This window comes from Salvia splendens, chromosome 1 (assembly GCF_004379255.2).
Source record: "Salvia splendens isolate huo1 chromosome 1, SspV2, whole genome shotgun sequence".
Taxonomy (NCBI): domain Eukaryota; kingdom Viridiplantae; phylum Streptophyta; class Magnoliopsida; order Lamiales; family Lamiaceae; genus Salvia; species Salvia splendens.
Genome location: NC_056032.1, coordinates 3,933,208 through 3,956,965, shown reverse-complemented (window position 1 = coordinate 3,956,965; position 23,758 = coordinate 3,933,208). Strand labels below are relative to the sequence as shown.

Genomic DNA, 23,758 nt, shown 5'->3' with positions numbered 1-23,758 from the left:
TAATACCATTGTTACAAATCAAAAACAATACTCCATTTTTAATCTTTTGCACAAGGCCAACTAATACTGTATCAAAAATAGCATGGTCGTACTACACAGTCAATGAAATATAGTATTACAATATTAACATTGTCATATGAGCAAAAAATTAAAGAAAATCACGTTAAAATTCATGATTAATCATTTAATTGCTCCAATTTCCAAGCCATGAACATATTTATACAGGAAAACAAAAGTAGATTTCATTTACAAAAAGCTGTAAATTCAAAATAAAAGAAAAGAGAATAAAACACATGGCATAGGTTGACAACTCAGACATCACCAAAAAAAATAAAATCATTTATCACGTCGCTCATCACCAAAGCTCAGAGATTCTGCTCTCAAAAATCATCACTACCAAAACCTTCACACATTTTTCTTCAACACCCAAACCGTTATAGCATGAACTGTTGATGACAACGCTAGGATTTCGGACAAGGTATTGTTTCTCGATCGCCTCACGTAATTTTCAAGGGCATTTACTTGCTGTCAGAGACCCAATTTGATTAACCCTTTCCATTTCCTGCTGTTTACTCTAATGAGATTCGCTCTATGTGTGATTCGTCTGATTAATTGATATGGGAATTTGTAGGAGTTTTTTAGTCGAAAATTCAAGATTGATTTTTTTCCTTTTTCTTTTGGTGGGGGTTTATTTTTCAGTGCTTTATTATGTCTTTTTGTGGGTATTTTTTTTAGAAATTGAATGGCTGGTTAGTTTGATCCTAATGTTTTTTGTATTTCTGAAATTTCAAGCGTAATTCTATTAAGCACAGACTCACAAATAGCCAAGTGATAAATAAATTTTTTACTCCTTACAGATTATAGGGAAATAAGGCTAAGTTTTCAAAGCAGATGTTAGCATCTGCAATATTCAGTGACAAAGTTTCGCATATCCAGCTATACAAAATGCACGAGTCAGAAAACATTCCTACATAAACAAACATAAATTTTGAAATTAATGTAATACTAGTTTTCATCATATGGAGTAATTACAATGTTTCACTAATCCAATCCAAGTATACAGAATAAGAGTCAAAATACACACCCAAACACATACATATGTACATGATTGAGCACATAATTAATCGAGCACCAACTATAAGAAAGATGTCTAGTTAAGCAACATAATTGTCCATACTAAATGCTCAATTATCAGATCGTATAAGTTAATTAAGTGGCAAATTAAGAGGTCAGGTATGGATGTCATTGCATCCTTTTTTCCATAACACAATAGATTTAGATGTGCAGACTAATAGGTGAATTTATTACCGTTGGCTGGTAATTTTAACGTAAAATTTTGATACTTTTATAGTGATAATCTAACTAACCTTATGCCATATAAATAAATAACGAATTTTAGTATTTATACCATATAATTTCATAATAACTTGACCAATCTTCCTTTTCAAAAATTTAATGTAATTTGCGTTAACTTTGCTCGTCCGGATCTGATCGCTCGAGTTAACCCAAGTGATATGACAAAACTTAGTTTCATTTCCCTATTATCTGTTAGGATCAAAATAAGTGAAATGCGGTCAACAGTCTTTGTCGCATCCTCTTATGCTTTTGGTATGTGGATTAGAAGATGTGCTGTGCAAATGCGACAAATTCTAGTTACTGCTTATAAATGCTCGAATTTATTACTGAAGATAATATCCTTTTGTATGTTGCTATCCTAGTTGTATTAGAGGCGGTAGGTTTGTGAGCTGGGGATTTTTTTCAGGTAATCAGAATAATTATATAATTTATTACCATTAATAAATTACTATAAACCAATTATATTGGACAAGACATATAACGTTACAAAGATTACGTCCTCTTAGTAACTGAATCTGGTTGAACAATTTGGTTTATATTGGTTGAATTTTCCGACGAAACTTTTGTTCTTTGGGGTTACTGTTGGAGTGAGCTTTGAATGTTGTCCATGTCTTGATTGGAACATGTGCATTGTTTTATGATGAAAAAAAGGTATCACCTCTTGTGATACTTGAGTGAGTTTGTATATCATACCTTTTCATTTGTAGATCTGAACTTGGTTTGTCGGTATATGAGGGTTGTCTGTCAGTCTGCATACTAAATTACTAAAACATGTTTAAGCTGGATTTCTGATGTCTAGGAATCATTTATAAGTCATTGTTTAGCTTTTGGAAGTATGTGTAACATATCAAGCTTTATTGCTAAAAGTAGTTTCACTGCTTGATTTGATCAATTTTCTGATATCAATTGGTTTACTAGCAAATGTATGGCATCATCTTGTACAGTGGAACTTCACTGCACTGTATATTTCTGCTACTTGTTATTTCCATTAGAGACTTGGCTGCAGGTCCTGTTCAACCTAACTCGTCATTGAATATTGTTTTCATTTTCCTGCAGATGCTATATGTGTGCTTTTTCAATCCCCCAACTCATTAAGAATTCTAGTTGTTGATGCCATGCGAGAGACGCTCAAGAGAGACTAGAAAGCTAAAATGGAGGCCTCAGCCTATAAGTCAGACGGGATGTTGGCTAAAGAAATGGAAGATGAGCTTATGAAGTACACAACGAAATATGACAATAAAATGGAGCCAAACTCGGCCGTGAAGACTAATGAAGTTCAAAAGGATAGTGATCCTGAGGTTAACATCACTGAATGTACAAAATCTTTGGGCAATGAGTTTGTTGCAGAAGATATCGATGACAAAACGGAGACCTCGAGTTCTTTTGAGGACTGCAATTCTGGTGTAGAAAGTGATGATGCCTTTGGTGATTCTGAAGCTTCGTCAGATTTTCGTGGTGATGCTGCTGCATCAGCGCTGGATTCTGATGGATTCGGTGAAAGGTTTAGACTGAGGTACTTATTCTTTTCAGTGCACTAAGTTTTTCTTGGTGTCCTCATCTTTTGGCCCATGATGAAGATTGGAGCATCCACCCTTAAAGTACAGTCCTATGTTTCATTGAGATCTTTAACGTATTATAATGCCATTAATTATTAGCTGTGGACTCGAAAAAGTGGTTGGATGGGGGGCTTGTGGTGGTCGACAGGTCGAGTCATTGTTACCCTTGATTGAAGTATAGTAAAATGAAAATTAAGGAAACAGCATATTCAACTCTTCAATCTTTACAAATTGTACCAATTCTTATAATGTGGTCGCTCACATTATCATCTTATGCCGCTTCTGATATATAGGCGGAAAAAGCTGACAACTCACTGGAGGTCTTTTATTCATCCTCTTATGTGGCGTTGCAAATGGGTTGAATTGCAAATTAAGAAGCTGCAGTCACGAGCACACCTATATGACAGAGAACTAGAAGTATACGATTTGAAAAGGCAGACTGAACTAGATAGCTCCACAATGGTAGATGGCACCAAATCTCTTCCATTTTCACGGGAAAATGCTAAATTAGACGTCTTTAGGAGAAAGAAAAGGAGGAGGACTGAAGCAACAACAGATGTAGCAGCATATATGTCCCAACATAACCTATTCTCATGTTATGGTAGAAATATTCATCCATTGCTATCAAACTATTTCGTTTGTTGCTTCTTGCCAGTTAAGAACTTGATATTTTTGCAGAAAATAAAAAGTACTTAACCGAGGGTGCCTTCATGAACAACGAGTTGAAGAATCCAGGTGAGAAATGATATTTTTGCTATACAGTTTTTGCATTATATTAGCATCATCACTATGCACACGCAGCTTGCTTAATTGCTTATGCTGTTGTAGGTCTCTCTCCCAATGATGCCTTTATAGTTGTTGGTGAATCTATCTGTTGTTCCCCTTCTCATTGCCTATTGGACTTTGATATTGTTTAGTTAATCTTATTCTAGGCTTCCAGCCATACGAGTTATTTTCTGTTTTTTCTTTTCATAGGTTATGAATGGATAACATGACTTTGCTTACCCATTCTTAGGTTATGATTGGATAATATCATTCATATTCTGACTTGAAATTGATAGCGGTTTTCTTTTCTTTTCTTTCCCCCTTCGGCTGGAAAAGCTAGCCGGAAAATCACAACTGATCTCCAGATATTGGATGATGATGAACTACTACCCCTTGATCTTGGAGATGATGATAATTCCATCGGACAAATACTTTTGAAGATTGACTTTCTACACTCAGAGGTGGGCAAGCTGAGGAGCAAATATGACAGGATAACAACAGAAAATGCTGATAGAATTTCTTTTGCCGAGAAATTGGACTTGCCGCCTCCAGATAGTGAAAATGGAGTAGAAGAAATGCATATGGCATCTCAGAGTACTGCTGCAGTAGTTTCTCAAACTGGAGCATCAAGTTATGTAGATGTTCCTGTGACTAGTGGAAACATCGATCCTTCTTGCTTCAAAGCATACAAACCTGTGAGTACAGTACATAGCTTCATTTTCTATGTCATGTCTCCCCCCTCTATTCTTTGCATCCATCTCGTGTTCAGTTGTTAATGGTGTGAAATATGCATTCAGATGGAAGATGAAGTACTTATAGATAATCAGAGGGTTAAGGAAGAGATGGACAGTTTTGAGGAAGTGAAGATTCAGGAAATGCCAATGGTGCTTAAGGATGAGACGGTTAACACCACACCTCCCGTTATAGCAGAACCTGGCACTGCAGATGATCAGCCACCAGCAAAAGTCCGTTCTATTGCAAAAATTACCGGCGCTAGAAGCAAGAGAAAGAGGGGGAGGAAAAGAACTGCTACCTATCGTCGGGGCAGAAGATCCACGGGTTAGGGTCCTTAGGTTCGTCTCACTCGTGTATTGTTGAGGAGGAGGTAAGAAGATGAATATTACTGCTGGGAATGGTTCCTGTTGCCATTAATGAACTCATCATGCAAATAGGACCACAGTTTTTTTTTGGAGATAAGTGTTGATTCTGTGTTTATTCTTTTCCTTAGATTTGTATACATGAGATGTTGATGGCAGTAGAAAACATGGAAATTGCATATTACTTGTGTGTTTGGTTCATCGAAATACAAGTTCAGGTGTTCATCATATATTACAGTATGTAGGAAATTCTGGTTGTGGAATTTTATGCAGTGGCGTTGTCACGGAACATCTTTCTGGACAGCTTGACGGAGATGAGGGCCAAGACAGTGGCGGAGGGCACAAAAATGACATCGGGTATGGACTTGATGAGCTTTAGCTGAGGTACACTCTCGCCTGCTCTCTTGGCTGCCATGGCTGCTGGAGGTGTTACTATTCCTGTGATAAGGCTGGATTCATCCAGCCTGCTTAGATTCACCTTCTCCTTCATGAATTTCACCAACACTTCCTTCTTCGCTGCCTCGTTTGGGGCGACCTTCCATTCACCATAACATTCCTGTGTTTACCTGTTTGAGTTAGCACCGACCCAACCAACCAACTAGGACTAGAGAGAGAGAGAGAGAGAGAGAGAGAGAGAGAGAGACCTGGACTTCCTCTGGAGAAGGAACATCATAGTGTTTACCAGGCAATGCAGAGTTGAAGGTGCTGGAAACATAAAACCAGGCTATTAAGATCAGAGAGGAAAGCCATTAACAGATGGTGAGTATATTACCTGAAGATATTAAGCATTGCAATGTGAAAGTCCTCAAAAGTTTTGATCTCTTTATCCATGAATTGTCTTTCAAGTGTTCCCATCACCATATTCACCATCTGTGCTGTAGGTAAACCTTTCCCCATCAAACTCATGGCCAATCCCATATTCACTAGACTCAATGAGGCTATCCCAACCCTATATATGTAGTATATATATAGAGAGAGATGGATTTGGAATTGCTTGTTAGTAGTAGAGGTGATAAGTAGAAGCAAGGAATCCAGAAATGATTCTGAAAACTAGAGATTCCTGGCTTTGCCTCTCTAGTTTGGTCTTGTTCTGACAAAAGCTGCACTTGAAGCTTGCAGATGCTGATGATCCTCTTTTACATTTTAATTATGGTATTTTTCAAGTATAAATTCCACATTCTTGCTTGATTCGAGTTTGTCGATGCACTCATACAATAAAGCAACCTTCTTCATTTGATTGTCAAACAATTCTTGAAACAACAATGTAGTCTTCTTCAACTATTTGAAACTTCATCTCAACAAAAAAGGTAAATATGTTCTTTGATTGTAATTTCAGCAGCTACATAATCGTGTGATACATAGAAAAGAGAAACAGAGAGAGGTGGAGAAATGTTTAAACAGTGTAGTGTTGATTCATGGCATCAATGTCCAATCCTCTTAGCTTGGCAAAAGACTCGACCTTTCCTTTGAGGGTATGAATCTCTACCAATCTGCAAAATTAACACCATACAAACACTCTTAGACCCAAAACAAATAAATATTCAAACCAAATAACTATCATTACCAACCAAAACCTAAAAGCTAACCTTGCGATCTCTGCACGTCGTTTAGCTTCTTCTGCCATGAGATTAAGTTCCGCAAAGCTGCTCTTTTCGAACAGCGAAGTTGGCTGAAGCCCGTGCAGTGTCCGTTGCTCAGCCGCCCATGCAGCCTCACGCGCCTCCCTTCCAAAATCCTTCTTCATGGAGAACGCAGTCTGTGGATCGAACACTTCATTCAGATCACGTTTCTACTCAAAATTCATCTATTATGGCAACAACTTACCCTTTTCTCCAACACAAGGCCCCAGGCTCTTCCACTCAGAGCATATCTAACTGCGAATTTGATGGGATCAAGAAGCATGTACGTCACCGTATTAAACAGCCAGATCACCCCCGTCCACCCCCACCCTATGCTTCTGATCCCAGCAAACTTTATTGTTGCAGTGGCAGCTATTACAGTTGCAATCTAGTTAAAGAAGATTCAATCAGAACAAAAAAATGGTGATTTTCTTGGTTTGGAAACTTGTAAAGAGATGAAGCAGATTAGACAGGAACTGAATGCTCTGACTAATTACCAGCTGTGCAATGAGGAAAGCAGTGACAAGAAGGAGACCAGGGCGTTCGAAGAAAGAAAATCCCCTCGAGCGGGTCACAAAGATCAAGGCCTGGCTGATCGTGCTGACTTGAAGATAAACTGCAGATGACATCATCTCGTTGAGTGGATCCGCTTGTGTGTGATCCGACATGTTGTGGTGGTGGATGTTGAAGCTTCGTACGTTGAAATGATTCTACATACATATATAGAGAATGTAGGAAGAAAGAGCAAAGTTCTTTAGAAATAGGCATCAATGATTAGAGAGGCTGTTTGAGAATGGTGTATGGAGAGATGGCTTTACCGGGAAGAAATCTGTTTCGTATGCAGCCCAGAAAAATATCACAGTCATTAGAGCCAAGTAACCTCCAAGGACTACCCCAGTTGCGAATATCTCACTTAGCTTCCAACTGTCCGGAAATGGAGAAGGTTTCACTCTGTCTTTCGATATTGTCATAATAGTACCTGAACATCGATCTTTCTCTCAGAAAAAAAGAAGCAAAAAAAAAGAGCTGTCTATGCTTCCTAAATCATGAATGACTTACCGTCGTTGAGGATGGCAATGACGAGCACCATGAATGGAGGGAAGTCGAATTCCCAGAACACGGTGAGCAGCATAAATCCCAGCTGCAAGTATCATTTCAAGAAAGATAAGGCCCAATTTTCTTGCTTAGTAGTATGATAGAGATCATATGTTGAGAACTGAAACTTACCACTATACGAATTGTGATGGAGACCGCATAAATCTAAGAAAAGAGAAGGAAACTATTAATCTCTTACTATGTTAATGCCAAATTTCTCTTGATAACTAAAAGGAAGAATTATGATTGTTGTTAAGGTGTTGTCTTCACCGTGTAGTTTTTCATTCTTTGGAAAATGGCACGGCTAGTCAGCACAGCGCTGATGATCACGCTCAGACCGGGCTCAGTCAGAACTATATCAGAAGCACTACGTGCTGCATCTGTCGAATCTGCCACAGCAATCCCTATGTCAGCTACTTTGAGGGCGGGGGCATCATTCACGCCGTCACCAGTCATCCCACAGATGTGTTTCCTAGCTTGCAACTTCTTCACAATCTCGTATTTGTGCTCTGCAGGTGGCGATGAACTGGAGTTACAGCTGATAAAAAAGGCGGGTCCCATTGATGATGACACGGATGCATACCTGGGAAGACGCCAGCAAAGCCATCGGCCTTCTCTATAAGCTCGTCCACAGGTAGAGAAGCATTCGCCTCATCCTTGGAACCACCGAGCAGAGACGACGAAGGATACATATTTGTGCCCATCCCAAGCCTTCTTCCTGTCTCCTTAGCAATGGCCAATTGATCACCTGCAAAAGTTAGCCAATTTTCTAGTTATGTTCTTGATCATGCCCAAACTGATCTTTCTTGAAGCATGTTTCCCACCTGTTATCATCTTGACACTGACACCAAGATCGAGAGCTCTCCTAATCGTCTCAGCACTGTCGTGGCGAGGAGGGTCAAAGAGCGGGAGAAGGCCAACGAACTCCCAAGGGCCTCCGGGACTGTCTTTGGTGCCAGCAGGCACTTCCTGCCGAGCAACTCCAAGGGAGCGGAGTCCACGCTCTGCAAACTTGTCGATGATGGCATGCACCCTTCGATCAATCTCTGATCTATTGTGTGCTAGGTTGAGAATCTATAGAAATTCGTTTCAAGAATTTCAGCGTCTCGTATATCCAAAAGGTATAGCAGTTGATGAGAGTGAGACGTACCTGCTCCGGTGCACCCTTGCTAACCCTGTGCATTTTCCCTGCTTTATCAGTGTATGTAAGAGCAGTTCTCTTGTCTGTTGGATTGAATGGCAGGAAATGCACCTCCGTTATCCCAGCTCGTGCCTTAAAACAAAACCGAGTGAGTTTTCAGCATGAATCTATCTATCTATCTGTCATCAACAAGTATGAAAAGGTCATACCTCCTTTGGATCTCCCAGCATTGAGACGATTGCAGTGTCGATTGCATCTTGATTCTCCAGTCTCGATGCTCTCGCCGCCATCAGGACCACCCCGTCCCTATCAACTCCGTTGGCAAACAACTACCAGGAAACAACGTGGATAAGAAGTTAAACCGAAAGCAACAGAGAAAAGAGTTACTTGTTTCATTTCATTTTCATGACAAGTACCTCAATCATGTTCTTGTCCACAGTGAGCTTGTTCAGAGTCAAGGTTCCTGTTTTGTCACTGCAGAGGACGTCCATCCCAGCCATCTCCTCGATTGCAGTCATCCTCTTCGTTATAGCGGCCTGAGTCATAGAATCGAGACAGATTATTCAATATTTTGCATCCTAAGACCTTATGTTCAGGTTGTGAACCTCATACCTGCTGAGATAGGCGATGCGATCCAATAGCCATGGTGACAGACAGAACAGTTGGCATTGCAATCGGAATCCCTCCAATGAGCAACACGAGGAGATTATCTATACCAGGACGATACGGCCTCTTCTGGAGGCCATATATCACAATGATCTCAATCAGCATCCCGACTGCAATCGAGCATATGCAGAAGTTCCCTATTGAGGTCAAAACCTGTCCATTGGAGGAAACCAACATTCAAAATACTCCAAAAGGCCAAACCCGAGACATCTTCATCAGCAACGCAGACTCACCTTCTGGAAATGCCCCACGTGGTTGGTGTTCTCGACAAGATGAGCAGCTTTGCCAAAGAAAGTGTGCACTCCAGTTGCAATGACGACACCCTCAATTTCACCTTGCTTACATGTTGAGCCCGAGTATACCCCATCACCGGGATTCTTAGTCACCGGGAGAGACTCCCCAGTTAGAGCAGACTGCAAGGTCCAAAAACAGTCAATAAGAGCTAGGATTGCCTTTAGCAAACAGGAATGATAAGATTTTTAAAGCACCTGGTCAATTTTCAGAGGATCTCCTTCCAAAAGACGTGCATCAGCCGGAATGATGTCTCCGAGTTTGATGCTGATTATATCACCAGGGACCAGAATGGCCGCTTCTTCTTCGCTCCACTTTCCATCTCGTAGAACCTGGACATGATTAATCAGATTGGATGCACAATGCATTCAAGATGATGGCAGTAATATTTTGTCATCACCAACAATTCAAACCTTGGCTTTAGGAGCCAATCTAGCCATGAGGGCAGCTGCAGCGTTCCCAGCATTGTTCTCCTCGATGAAACTGATGGTCGAGTTGATGATGAGCAACACGATGATGCCAATGAAGTCAGGGTAATCAGATGGCTTATTCTGCAGGAACACATTGACTCAAGTGAACAATGCTTTATGAAACTCAAGAAATGAAATATTGAAAGAGGAAACAAACAATAGTACCCCTCCATGTGCAAGAGCAATGGCCATTATTGCTGCTGCTTCCATCACCCAAGATAAAGGATTCCACATAAACCCCAGAAACTTGAGAATCTTGCTTTCCTATAAACATGAGAAAAGGATTAGAAGCAATACTAATTAGATGAGAAACAAACATGGCAGTGTGAAGTGGTGTTGCTAACATTTTTCTCTTGGAGTTTGTTGTATCCAAATATACCCAATCTTTCCTGAACTTGGCTCGTGTCCAAACCTTGTGGCGTGCATTCGAGACATTTGAAAACCTCTTCGACGGGTATAGTCTCCTGCATTAATCACTCAAGTTCAAGCCATATGCCAAAAACCTCATCTGCAAGAATATTACAAGAAATTACCAGATTAACTTCTTCACGAATGACCGGACCGAGTGCTATGGACTTGTCCATTATCACCAACCACCAAGATGATTTGCTGTAATAATATCTGCATTCACAATTTCACATTACACTGATAGATATATAAAAGGAAAATGATTCCAAATGCATCAAAGAAGAAACGAGGTACCTCAATATGGACAGAGTGTTCCTAGCAATATCAATACGCATGTATATATATTGGAGGTAAAGGAATAAGTATATGCAGTTGCAGACAAACCAACCAATCACGACATGAAACAAGAAAAATGAAAAAAACTGTGGATTTGCCATGTGGAGCCAAGTTTTCTTGGAACAGCCGGCCTGCCATCAAGGACACTCATTTGCAACAAGTTTTAAGCTTCAAGAAAATAATAATATATGATTCTGAATAACATGGGATTAAGCGACTGCCCTTTTTTTGTTTTTATTTTATTTTATTATTTGGGAAAAGAAAGTAATTAGATTTGATCATTAACAAGCAAGATTTTCACCACTTGAATATCCTTGAATGAACACATTTTGAGCACCGAATTTAAGAAAATAATATCGAATGAGTTAAATGAAAAGGGAATAAAATAAGAAAAGAAAGTAGAGATATTGTTTTTACTTATATCATCAATTTTAAAATTAAATATAGGAGTATTAATATGTATGGTGTGGTTTCTTCATCAAATACTCCAAGATATATTCAAGAATGTACGGTGAAGGACAAGGACAAGGACAAGGACAAGGACAAGGACAAGGCCAAGGCCGTACAGGAAGAAGCATCTGCGGATTAACAATGATTAGGAGTAATTATCAAGTACAAACTATAATCGTAATATTTCTTCAGGTGCATCGACTTGATCCATCATTTCATTTTTTTCTGTACATACGTCAATTTTATTTTATGGAGTACTTATCATTATGAACTCAAACTTTACGTTTGGCCTTATGAATTAAACACTCTGCCACTAGAGCAATTAGATCTTGGTGGAAAATTATCAAGTTCTACACAAAACGATAAACCGGCCTAATAAGGCTTCATTTTCTATTATCTTCTTCCTCTTGTTTTTGGTTTAGCTTTGTTAGCCCAAATCAGATTTTAAATTCCCTTGCACAGATCTGAAGATGAATCTTTGTCTTCAATAAGTGTCTCGTTTCAGAATCCTGTTGGCAATTGAAACATAAAAATGAATATAATAATATCTCACATCGGTGTACACAAAGAGCTTAATCCACTATATAAGTCTCGTGGGCCTCTCCTCTTATCACCAATTGGTTTTAAGATGGAACCCATGGATTTCTATCATGGTATCAGAGCGGGTCGCCGACTGTCGGTCATATTTAACTGACCTAGCAGTATATCTGGGCTGAAACCGAAAAAAATGTCTGACCCAGCAGTATAACTGGGCTGAAAATTTGGGCCAGTGGTCCAACCGATCGAAAAAAAATTAGGCTGATTGTCCAATCGATCATAAAAAAGTCCAACCCCTCCAGCAGTATATCTGGGCTGAAACCGAAAAAAATGACTGACCCAGCAGTATAACTGGGCTGAAAATTTGGGCCAGTGGTCCAACCGATCGAGAAAAAATTAGGCTGATTGTCCAATCGATCATAAAAAAGTCCAACCCCTCCAAGATTCACAGCCCATTTGAAATAGCAGCCTAACAAAGGCATTCACGGATACACCCAAAGGCCCATCTCAGGAATATGGGCCGAACAGTGTAATGCAGAATTTCAACTTTCGGCTGTCGGGCTTAGCCCATCAAGATGGGCTTTGTGAAAATATTGTCAGTTTTTTATTGGTCAAATTGGAAACGTTACATAAAAAAAAGTGTTAGAATGTATAATACACATATAGTATGCTATAATATGTATTATTAGGACGATTTATTTTATAGTTCATATATATAGTATGATAGGATGTATTATTAGGAGGATTTATTTTATTTATATATGACCTTTTAGTTTAACTAACCAATTGAAATCCAAGAATCTTAGGTCAAACTCTTGTTTTCAGATTACTTGGATGTTTTCAAACTCTAATGGTTATTCAAACCTTCATTAATTAGTTAACAGTAAAGATTCCTTAAAATTTATGTCCTCCGTCCATCGATTAAATATCTCATTATTAATCATTTTGAAGTATCCATAATAAAATGCCTTAGTCTATTGATCAAACCATAAAAAATGTCTCAATCCAATAAAAATTTAGTACTTATATTTAGATTTGCATTGCTCACTTATAAATTAAAAACACTCAAACCTTTTTTAAAACGAATGTCAGTGACACCGGTATAATTCATATATATATAAAGATGGAAATAGTCGTAGCCTGACGGATCACCGGTGGTGAGGGGGAATCGACTGGTTTCGGTTGGGGTGGGGCAGCGCCGGTCGCCGGAGTTACGGTACATTCGTGGAAGGTGATTAAATGGCGAGGGTAGATTTTTAATTGATTAACACTACTTCCGGGAAGGTAATTTATCCTTAATTCGTGGAAGTATTTGCAAAAACCCTTTTGGTTAATTATTCTTTTTAAGTCACATTGTAGATCCAACTAGTGTTTAATATTAGCCAGTTTAATAGTATAATCTTTTTTTTATTGGGGCCCTACTACAATATATTTTTGAATATCAATATATGGACAATGACGTAGTCGTAATATAATGGATGCTTTTTTAGAAAGCCAACCACCATTGTCACCATAATTATCCAAAAAAAGAGAGAAGCATTTGCAATTTATTATTCATGTGTTCACCTTATTGGCAAAATTGATCAAATTTATTTTTAAAAATTCAAACCTTAAAGCAATAATTAAGGACTCGTTTTCTTAACAAAAAAATAGGACTCAATTTTAACTTTCTTTGTAATTTACACCTATCATATTATGTGAGAGATAGAAATTGAGGATCGGACGACAAATTCAAAAGTGATGGGATCTTTATTTGTCTGGATTAGTATTTTTATTATTATACCAAAAATCTAATCATCAAGGTGGTAATGAGAGTTCTAAACAACCAATATTCCAGAAGAAAAACTGAGGGACAACTGAGGAGACATTAAATTAGTATCTTGTGTGTCATCAATTTCATCATTGAACATTTGACATTACAACTAAATCTTAATTGTGTTTCAACGTCAATATTACAAAATATAATACTCATTACATCTCGCAAAGCTTATCGCGTTTTGATCCGGCACATGTTTTAAGAAATGTTATAGAAAGTGAGTGATGATGAGTTAGTAGAATGCTTGGTATTCAAAATGGCAAAAATGAAAAACGACAAACTTAGTGGAATTGACGAAAATAGAAATATATGTTCAACTTTTTTAGAAGGAGCGAGTATATTTAAATTGCAAATAATGAAAATAGTAAAAATTAATAGAGTAATATTATGGGGATATAAAAGATTACGATGTATTCTTTTGAATAATAAACATAAAATAAAAACGTGGCTAACTTTAAAATAAGATAAGCCTAATACATGTTGGAATCTCAACTGAAATGAGAAAAGAAGTTGAGAGTAAGGAGAAGTCGTATAGCTCAAAACCAGCATGTAAAGCCATAGTTGAAGAATCTCAAGCAACTACTTGTAAGGATAAACTGCACGCAAGTCCTGAACGTGTCCTCATTCCTAGTCAGAGTAATTTTATATCATGTGTAAAATAGGATCACGAGAACGTGTGTAAATGGGTACCATCCACTTCTCTTTCAGTTAAGTAGTTTATCTAGTACATGTATAAATAGGCATTGCCTCGTTAATGAAAGGGACATCAGACACAGCAGCAACACAATCCTATCTCTTTTATACCTTCATTTTGAATATGGCTTGCTTAGCTTATTTCTCGCACTCAAGCTTAGCAGACAACTTCTAATATGGTATCAGAGCCATATTTGGAATCTGCTACCTCTACTCCTCTTCTACTTTTAATTTTAAAAAAAATGGCTGATAGTTACATGGGTGAAACCACCCAAAAACAGTCCTCTGCTCAATCCTTTCTCATTCCCTTTCTTCCCCAAAATCATTCTGTGTTTGTAAAACTTTCAGATGCAAATTTTCTTATGTGGAAACAGCAAGTTCTTGCTACAGTTCGTGGTTATGGTTTGGAGGAATACCTTGTTGCGGGAGATCACATTCCTCCACGCTATCTACTCGACGAAGAAACAGAAGAAATGCGGGCAAATCCGGCATACGCCGCCTGGCATCGACAAGATCAACTCCTCTCCGCGTGGCTACAATCTTCCCTCTCGGAGAGCACCATGGTGATGGTCGTAGGACTCGATTCAAGCCATAAAATATGGCAAGCGTTGGAGACCAACTACTCTAGCCAATCAAAGGCTAAGATAATGCAGTATAAGCTGCAATTGCAAACTCTAAAAAAGGAGAATCTGTCAATGACAAATTATCTCAACAAGATCAAAACTTGTTGTGATTTGTTGGGATCAGCCGGATGCAGGGTCTCGAATGAAGACCACATTCTTCATATTCTGGCTGGACTTGGATCTTAATACGATCCAGTCATGGTGACTATCACCTCAAAAGGAGATGTATGGTGTCTTCAAGATGTAACTACTTTGTTGCTGAGTTTTGAGTCTAGGTTGGAATCCTCCAAAGCATCCAACATAAGTACTGATGGAACTCAGCCGGTTGCCAATGTAATTCAGGCCGCTGGACACCGATCCGAAAGCCAATCTCCGTCAAATAAAGGATATCAGTAATATGGTCATGGAAGTTTTGGTGGAAGAAGTTCTAGAGGAAGAGGAGGTCGAGGAGGCAGGTTCCCAGGAGCTAGACTTGTGTGCCAACTCTGCCAAAAGCCAGGACACGGAGCTGATCGTTGTTGGCACAGGTTTGAGCAAGGATTCTCACCTTCTTCTGGACAACAAAGACCGTCTCAACACCAACACCAGCAGCCTAATTTCTATCCTGGACCTTCTACCAACATTGTGCATCATAGAGCTGCTCCAACTCATCACATCGTGAGCAATCAACCCACTGAATATAACTATGATGGGAGCTGCACCACCTCTTGGTATCCGGATTTGGGAGCCACAAACCACATCTCCAATGATCTCTCCAATCTAAACACCAGCGTTGAATACAATGGAGGTACCTCCCTTCAACTTGGTAATGGTCAAGGTATTAACATATCTCATATTGGTCAATCTATTTTTCTATCCTCTACAAATCCAAACTCTAGAACTATTGTCATGAAAAACTTACTCCATGTTCCTCACATCACTAAAAATCTCCTTAGTGTTGCTCAATTCACTAAAGATAATAATGTCTTTTTTGAATTTCATCCAAATCTTTGTCTTGTGAAGGATCAAACCACCAAAGCTATACTCCTCAAGGGCAATCTTAGAGAAGGTCTATACCATTTTCTCCTTCACAGGCCCAAAAAGTCCTCTCATGCTCATAGCTCTCTACAAAGCAAATGCATTTCTTTCCCAGCTGCATGTACTGCCATCTTAGGACCATCTGCTCCTTCAGCCTTCTCTTCTTCCAATGTTAAGTTGAATTTAGATCTGTGGCACAAAAGACTTGGCCACTGTAATTTTGGAGCAGTTGAAAAAGCATTACATTCTTGTAATATTCCATTCAATGCTGCAAAATCAAGTTTATTGTGTCATCCTTGTTGCATTGCAAAAAGTCACAAGTTACCATATTCTTCTTCTTACACTCAATACACAGCTCCACTTCAGCTCATACAAAGTGATGTTTGGGGTCCTGCCCCTCTTTTGTCTAGAAATGGATTCTCTTATTATGTTACTTTTGTTGACCAATATAGTAAGTATACTTGGCTTTATCTGTTGAAATCTAAGGGAGATGTCTTCATTGCTTTCAAACATTTCAAAACATTGGCCGAGAATCAATTGAATTGCTCCATTAAAGCTTTGCAAAGTGATTGGGGTGGAGAATTTCAAGGTCTTACCAGTTTTTTGCAGGACCATGGCATTCAACATAAGGTTTCTTGCCCATATACTCCACAGCAAAACGGCATGGCTGAGCGCAAACATCGACATATTGTCGAAATGGGTTTGGCCCTTCTTGCACAGTCCTCTCTACCCTCATCATTCTGGGATGATGCCTTCACCACAACCTGCTTTATCATCAATAGAATTCCCACCAAAACTATACTTCACTCATCACCTTTTGAAAAGCTCTTCAAATCAAAGCCGGATTATCACCAGCTTAGGGTGTTTGGATTTCTTTACTACCCCCATGTCAGACCTTATAATAAAAACAAACTTCAATTCCGATCAGATGCTGTCACATTTCTTGGATATATCCCTCATCACAAAGGCTATAAAGCCCTCATCTCAAATGGTAAGACCATCATCACTAGAGATATTATATTTGATGAGTCATCATTTCCTCACAAAAAACCCTCTCCTACTGTCCCATCTTCTCTCAATAATAACATACGTACTTCTACTTTCATCAATACACCCACTACAACATTTGTCCCTCCATGTGTACAACCTACTGGTCTTCCTATATCATCACCTCATTTCTCTTCATCTCCACATATTCAATCCACTCACACTCTTATCCATGATAACGTTCCACCTATTACCTCTCCTGATCCTGGTTCACATTCTGATGATCCCAATCTCCCAACTCATACTCCAGCTAATTCTCCTTCACATACTGCTCTACCTTCTCATCATTCTTCTCCGGCTCTTCCCACTCACAGTATGATAACAAGATCAAAAGCAGGTACTTTCAGGCCAAAAATCTACCTTCACACCACCTCTTCCACCTTGGAAATCTCCCTTGTCGTCCCTAAATCTCACACTGCTACTCTCTTGGTGCCTGTGAGGAAGAAGGCTATGGAGGAAGAATTCTTAGCTCTTCTAAAAAATAGGACTTGGATTTTAACCACATTACCCCCCGACAAAAATCTTGTGGGATGCACTTAGATTTTCAAAATAAAAAAGGATGTTGATGGCATGATAGCAAGACATAAAGCACGATTGGTTACTTAAGGATTTTCACAATAAGCAGGTTTTGATTTCACCGCCACATTCAGTCCTGTGGTTAAACCGAGCACTATCAGACTTATTTTGAGCATTGATGTTTCCTCTAACTGGTGTGTTACTCATTTGGATGTGAATAATGCTTTTTTACATGGAGATTTGCAGGAAGAGATCTATATGCGACAACCCCCGGATTTTGAGCAAGGATCTCCACACTTGGTTTGCAAATTAAATAAAGCCATATATGGCTTGAAACAAGCTTCCCGAGCCTAGTTCTCCACTGTTTGGGCTGTGCTATTATCATTGGGGTTCTCTTAGTCTCGGGCTGATACCTCTCTTTTTTACAGAATCAGAAAATCTGAAACCATCTATCTTCTTATCTACGTTGACGATATGCTTATTACAGGAAGTTCTTTTGTTGGTGTCAGGCAAGTTATTAAACTTCTCAGTGAGCACTTCTCTCTAAAGGATTTAGGGGAAGTGAAACATTTCCTTGGGATTGAGATTACTAATACAGCTCAAGGAATCCATCTGAATCAAAAGACCTACATCAAAGAACTCCTTGCCAAGCTCGGTATGCAAGAAGCAAAGTGTTGTCCTACCCCTATGGTTTCTAACTTGAAGTTATCCAAGGAAGATCTCATTCTGTGTGAACAAAGTTAGTCAGTTTATGGCTTGCCCACTTGATACACACTGGAAGGCTATAAAAAGAATTGTGAGATACTTAGCTGGGTCCCTAGACTATGGGATACACACTATGAAGACAGGGAGCAACATCTCGGCATTCTCATATTCGGATTGGGCATCTGACCCCCGATGACAGAAGGTCAGTTTCTGGATATTGTACCTATTATGGAGCCAATCTCATTTCATGGTGCTCCAAAAAGCAATCTGTAGTATCTCGCTCGAGCACCGAGGCTGAATATAGCCTAGCTCATGCCGCCTCTGAAGTGAGCTGGATGCAATCCTTCTCGGTGAACTGAATCTTACGCCGAAGTTGATTCCAGTTATTTGGGTGGATAATCTAAGTACGATAGCCTTGGCTAGCAATCCTGTCCTACATGCTCGTACAAAGCATGTCGAATTAGACACTCATTTTGTTCGAGACAAGGTTGCAGCAAAGCAACATGTCCCTACCGGTGATCAAATTTCGGATATCTTCACAAAGCCGCTTGGATACCAATTCTTCTCAAGGCTAAGGAATAAGCTCAATGTATGTCCCTTATCCTCGATCGAATTGAGGGAAAGTGTTGGAATCTCAACTGAAATGAGAAAAGAAGTTGAGAGTAAGGAGAAGTCGTATAGCTCAAAAAGGCGGAGTTGGATGCTGCTAACGCGCAAACCGACTTTGAGAGGGTGGCATCTCCACAGAACAGAGAGTGCTTTAACAAGAAGACCGCTGAATACCTCCTCTGGCTCAGAATGGAAGAAGACTATTGGCGTCAAAAAGCATCAGTCCGGTGGGTTGTCGAGGGGGAACGTAATACCAAGTTTTTTCAGGGTTGGGCACGACAAAGAAGAACTAAATCCCGGATTCATACGATTCAAGTGGGAAATAATGCAATTTCTAATGAGGAAGAGATCCGGAGCTCTGCAACGACATTTTTCCAGAATCTCCTCTCAACTGAAGACCTAACTCTCGAAGAACCGAGACTTGACATCATCAAAACACTCCCAGCTGATATGGATACAGAAAGTTTAAGCGTCCCACCCGATATGGAGGAAGTTAAAAAGGCGGTGTTCGGGATCTCGGCGGATAGCACCCCAGGGCCAGATGGGTTTTCTTCGCTATTTTTCCAAGTTTGCTGGGAAATAGTAGGTAACGACGTCACGGCAGCAGTAAGGGATTTCTTTTCTGGGGCGTACATGCCCCGCAGCTTTACCGCCACCATGATCGTGTTATTACCAAAAAAGGAAAACCCACAAACATGGTCGGATTTCCGGCCGATCAGCCTCTGCAACGTCACAAATAAAATCATCTCTAAAGTTCTTTCAGAGCGGCTCGCACCCCTACTCCCCATCCTCACGGTCCCGAATCAGAGCGGGTTCGTCAAAGGCAGACTTCTGAGCGACAATGTCCTTCTTGCGCAAGAAATCATCCGCGACCTAGCGAAGTGTTCTCCGACTCCGAATGTTGCAGTAAAACTTGATATGGCAAAAGCTTATGATCGTGTTCAATGGCCTTTCTTGATTAAAATCATGCGCCAAATGGGATTCGATGAGAAATGGATCAGCTTGATCGAACGCAGTGTGAACTCCTGTTGGTTCTCGGTATTAATCAATGGGACCGCGGCAGGTTTCTTCAAGTCATCAAGGGGCCTTCGACAAGGGGACCCCTTATCGCCCTCCTTGTTCATCCTCGCGGCAGAATATCTATCAAGGAGCCTTGATCAGCTCATTAAGGGAAGAAGGGAAATGAGGTTCATGACCACGTTGCATGGGCTGGAAGTATCGCATCTTGCGTATGCCGACGACATCATTGTTTTTACACAAGCGCGGAGAGAATCGGTTCAGGAACTCGTCGAGTGCCTGACTCACTATGCTGCAACGTCGGGACAGAAGATCAACATGGAAAAAAGTCATTTCTATTTGGATGACAAGCACGGTGATTGGGAACAGAGCATCAAGGCTATTGGTGGCTGGCAACGAGGATCCTTCCCCTTTACTTATCTTGGGGTTCCGATCTTCAAGGGGAGAAAGAAAACAGATATGTTCATGTTCCTCAGAGATAAGATCACATCAAGAATACACACATGGGCTCACAAGCATCTTTCATTCGGAGGAAGACTCTTGCTAATTAAGAGTACCCTCGGATCAATCCCCCTCCATGTTTTCCAAGTTCTTGAACCAACAAAGGAGGCCTTGAAACAGTTGGAGGGCCTCATAGCAAGATTTTTCTGGGGGACGACTCACGAGAAGAAAGCTACACACTGGATTAGCTGGGAGCAAATCTGTCATCCCACAGAAGAAGGGGGTCTTGGCATTAGGAAGTTTGAGGACATGGTCGAGGCCTTTGGTATGAAACTCTGGATTAGATTTAGGGAACAAGACTCACTCTGGGCGAATTTTATGTTAAAAAAGTATTGTCGAAAGGTTGCACCGCCTAACACCCCTTTTTCTAAGAATCAAAGTGTTACATGGAAAAGGATGGCACGAGCTGGAAGCAAGATCCACACTCACATTCATTGGGCACTCGGGGAAGGGGAAATTAACTTCTGGGAAGACATTTGGTGGGGGGAGAAATCGATTAGTGAGATGTGTACCCCAGGAGTCAGATTGCCGCAGAGGAAAGTAAATGATTTTTGGGAAAATGGGAGATGGAATGAGATGCTGCTACGAAGCGCATTCCAACGGGTGGGTGTCCCGTTAGAAACAGCCGCGGACATAAGCAAAATACCAATTGATTCAAGTGGTAAGGATACACTTCGATGGGACTGCGCTCCACATGGGAACTTTTCCACAAATTCAGCTTGGGAAATTTGCAGGTGTCGGCTGCCTTCTCTGCAAGTCCTCAAACAGATTTGGAACGATTGTCTCCTTCCTTCCATTTCAATATTCATCTGGAGACTCCTGGCTAACCGAATTCCGGTCGATGCTAAACTACAATGGAGGAAGATTAGTATCGCATCAAAATGTAGGTGCTGCCGCGCACCGGATGTTGAAACACGAGAACACCTCTTCCTACAAGGGGAGGTGGCTAGCCAAGTTTGGGGTAGCCTTGCCAACTGGTTCCCAAATTTACCAGCATGGAACGGGGCAGCCACTGATCTTGAGAGGAGAATCAAATTCTGGCACAGATGGTTGAATAGAGAAGATAAGCCCCATGTTAGCTCGATCATCCCCTGTTTAGTGTTATGGTTCCTATGGTCAGAAAGAAACAACCAGATCCATCGAGGGACATATTTCACAGCGGAGACCGTGCTCAACCGAACCACACAATACCTACAACAGCTGATCACGGCAGGGAAGCTCGGTAAAGAGCAATGGTCCGGGTGCGAGGGCGTCAGCATGTTTAATATCACCAGCTGGAAGGAAAAGCCGCGGAAACAAATCAAACTCATTAGATGGATCCCTCCTGATACGAGTTGGCTCAAATTAAATGTTGATGGAGTATGGAACAATGAGGGAGCAGGGGCTGGAGGAATTTTGCGCGATGAGGATGGTAACCTAATCTGCGGATACAAATCATATATCATGGCAAATTCTCGGAAAGATGCAATACTACAAGCTTTGTGCCTAGGCTTGAATATGGCGGTGGGTAGAGGCCGGCACATTTGGATCGAAATTGGGGATCAAGGGACTGCCGAGACGCTACTTGCGAGGAAGTATGGCGCAGCTGAGCTACGACATCGAACCACAGAGGTCAGAAACGCACTAAAGAGGCTGAATGTAAAAATCACCCACACTCCAAGAGAAGGCAACAAAATCGCAAACCAACTAGCGCAGCAGGGAGGCAAGTTGACACAATTTGAATTGATTGACCAGCATTCGGCGTCGCACTTGATCAAATCCATGGTTCGAATGGAACAGCTTGGGCTCCCGAATTTCCAGTTCCGTAGATAGGTTAAGTCGAGAGTACAATGATGTTCTAATGTAAGTGGAGTAGTAGATGAGAGTAGAGCGGTATCTCTCTAAGTGTGTAGGTGAAACCGTGATATTCTATCTTTTTGTTTTGCAAGTCCGCCTTGGGCTTTTTGTGGATTGTAACAGTTTTTGAGATGATATAAAGGGATGAGGGACCCACGAACCCTCCACCGATATGGTGTTAAAAAAAAAAAAAAAAAAAAAAGTCGTATAGCTCAAAACCAGCATGTAAAGCCACATTTGAAGATATGTCAATACGATCAACAAAAAACGTCAATAAGGGTATTAACATCAATTTACAACAAATTAGTTATAACTAACTTTTGAAAACTATCCCATAACTTTAAAACGCATATAATTTTCTCGATTTAAATTATGTTTTCGCAAAACCTATATCAAATTAAAGATAATTTCATAAGGATTCTAACGAGATCTCACTTGCATATGTTCCGATATCAAAATTTGAAAAAAAATTCAAAAATTTTCAATTTTTTCTACAACAGTAAATGTCAACATAGTATATAAAATATGTCAATATAATACATGTAGAATGTCAATATAAGCAATGTTAACATTCTCAAAGCATTGTGTTGATATATTCGAAACACTATATTGACATTTTCATCAAAAACCCTAATTTGTTAGTTTTTTTTTATCTTTTTCGATTTAATTAATAAAAACAAAAATTACGCGTGACAAATTTTAGACAACAAAATTTCTAAAATCCTATGGTCTTAAATTAGTTATAGTTAGCAATTAAATGATGAGTTAGCAATTGATCACTCCCCATAAGTTACTAATATAAATATTTATGCTGACAAAGAAGATACTAAGCCGTTTGATAAGAAAAGTGAGATGTGAGAAGATATGAAAAATAAGATTAGAAATATAGGCTTCATGTCAATATATCTAGAGATAATATTTTTTTCGTTGTTGTTTAATAGAACAGAATTATCTAAATTTGTACAGAATTAAATAACAGTTGCTTAATTTGACAAATTAGTGGATCAAATAAATATAGTTAAAATTATAATTTTAAAAAGATTGAGGTGCATCCTTATCTCATGTAAAACTTTGAGTTAAATTTAAATATAATATCAAACAATTATAAATATTCATATATAAATCTTTATTTTGGTATTACTATCTACTTAAATTCGAATTGCCAAATAGTATTAAGTTTAAATAAGCGTGGGTAACTGTATACTCCTGGCGGCTGGCTACTAGACATTAATTGATTTTACGATCAATTTGATTGGGCCGGGCATGAAATATTCAATTAATCATTTAATTTTAATTAATTTCTATTAGACATTAATTGAATTTACAATCAATTTGATTGGGCGGGGCATGAAATATTCAATTAATCATTTAATTTTAATTAATATATATTAATCAATAATTAGTCAAAGTTTACGTCAAGTTTTCCCCATCAACAAATTATGGTAACGACGTCTTACGATTCAAATGAATTTAATATCCTCACTAATTCGTTAATTTATTAATTTTTAAGATCGATTTATATCCCTATCGTGTGAAAAATAAATATTCTATGCAGGTCAAAGAAATTGAATTTAATTTCTCACAACACGCT

The 23,758-nt window shown here is 39.5% G+C and overlaps 3 protein-coding genes across 3 annotated transcripts; 1 reads left to right on the top strand and 2 right to left on the bottom strand.

Moving 5' to 3' along the window:
* The first annotated feature begins 312 nt into the window (after window positions 1-312).
* On the top strand, window positions 313-4,986 carry LOC121808967. The gene is made up of 6 exons (XM_042209522.1): window positions 313-478; window positions 2,413-2,869; window positions 3,206-3,513; window positions 3,591-3,647; window positions 4,014-4,372; window positions 4,475-4,986. The coding sequence occupies exons 2-6, from the start codon at window positions 2,508-2,510 to the stop codon at window positions 4,739-4,741; spliced, it is 1,353 nt and encodes a 450-aa protein (XP_042065456.1). The 5' UTR covers window positions 313-478; window positions 2,413-2,507; the 3' UTR covers window positions 4,742-4,986.
* On the bottom strand, window positions 4,928-5,729 carry LOC121808973. Its single transcript, XM_042209530.1, has 3 exons — window positions 5,547-5,729; window positions 5,419-5,479; window positions 4,928-5,330 (listed from the first exon to the last, which is right to left on the bottom strand). The coding sequence occupies exons 1-3, from the start codon at window positions 5,690-5,692 to the stop codon at window positions 5,040-5,042; spliced, it is 498 nt and encodes a 165-aa protein (XP_042065464.1). The 5' UTR covers window positions 5,693-5,729; the 3' UTR covers window positions 4,928-5,039.
* A 384-nt stretch (window positions 5,730-6,113) lies between these two features.
* Window positions 6,114-10,936, bottom strand: LOC121803371 (plasma membrane ATPase 1-like). The gene is made up of 21 exons (XM_042203047.1): window positions 10,759-10,936; window positions 10,590-10,677; window positions 10,401-10,520; window positions 10,222-10,320; window positions 10,000-10,137; window positions 9,784-9,918; window positions 9,529-9,708; window positions 9,242-9,448; window positions 9,046-9,165; window positions 8,839-8,958; window positions 8,639-8,761; window positions 8,313-8,562; window positions 8,072-8,236; window positions 7,759-7,997; window positions 7,621-7,653; window positions 7,453-7,534; window positions 7,212-7,372; window positions 6,891-7,103; window positions 6,599-6,781; window positions 6,361-6,530; window positions 6,114-6,264 (listed from the first exon to the last, which is right to left on the bottom strand). The coding sequence occupies exons 1-21, from the start codon at window positions 10,899-10,901 to the stop codon at window positions 6,168-6,170; spliced, it is 3,066 nt and encodes a 1,021-aa protein (XP_042058981.1). The 5' UTR covers window positions 10,902-10,936; the 3' UTR covers window positions 6,114-6,167.
* Between the last annotated feature and the right edge of the window lie 12,822 nt (window positions 10,937-23,758).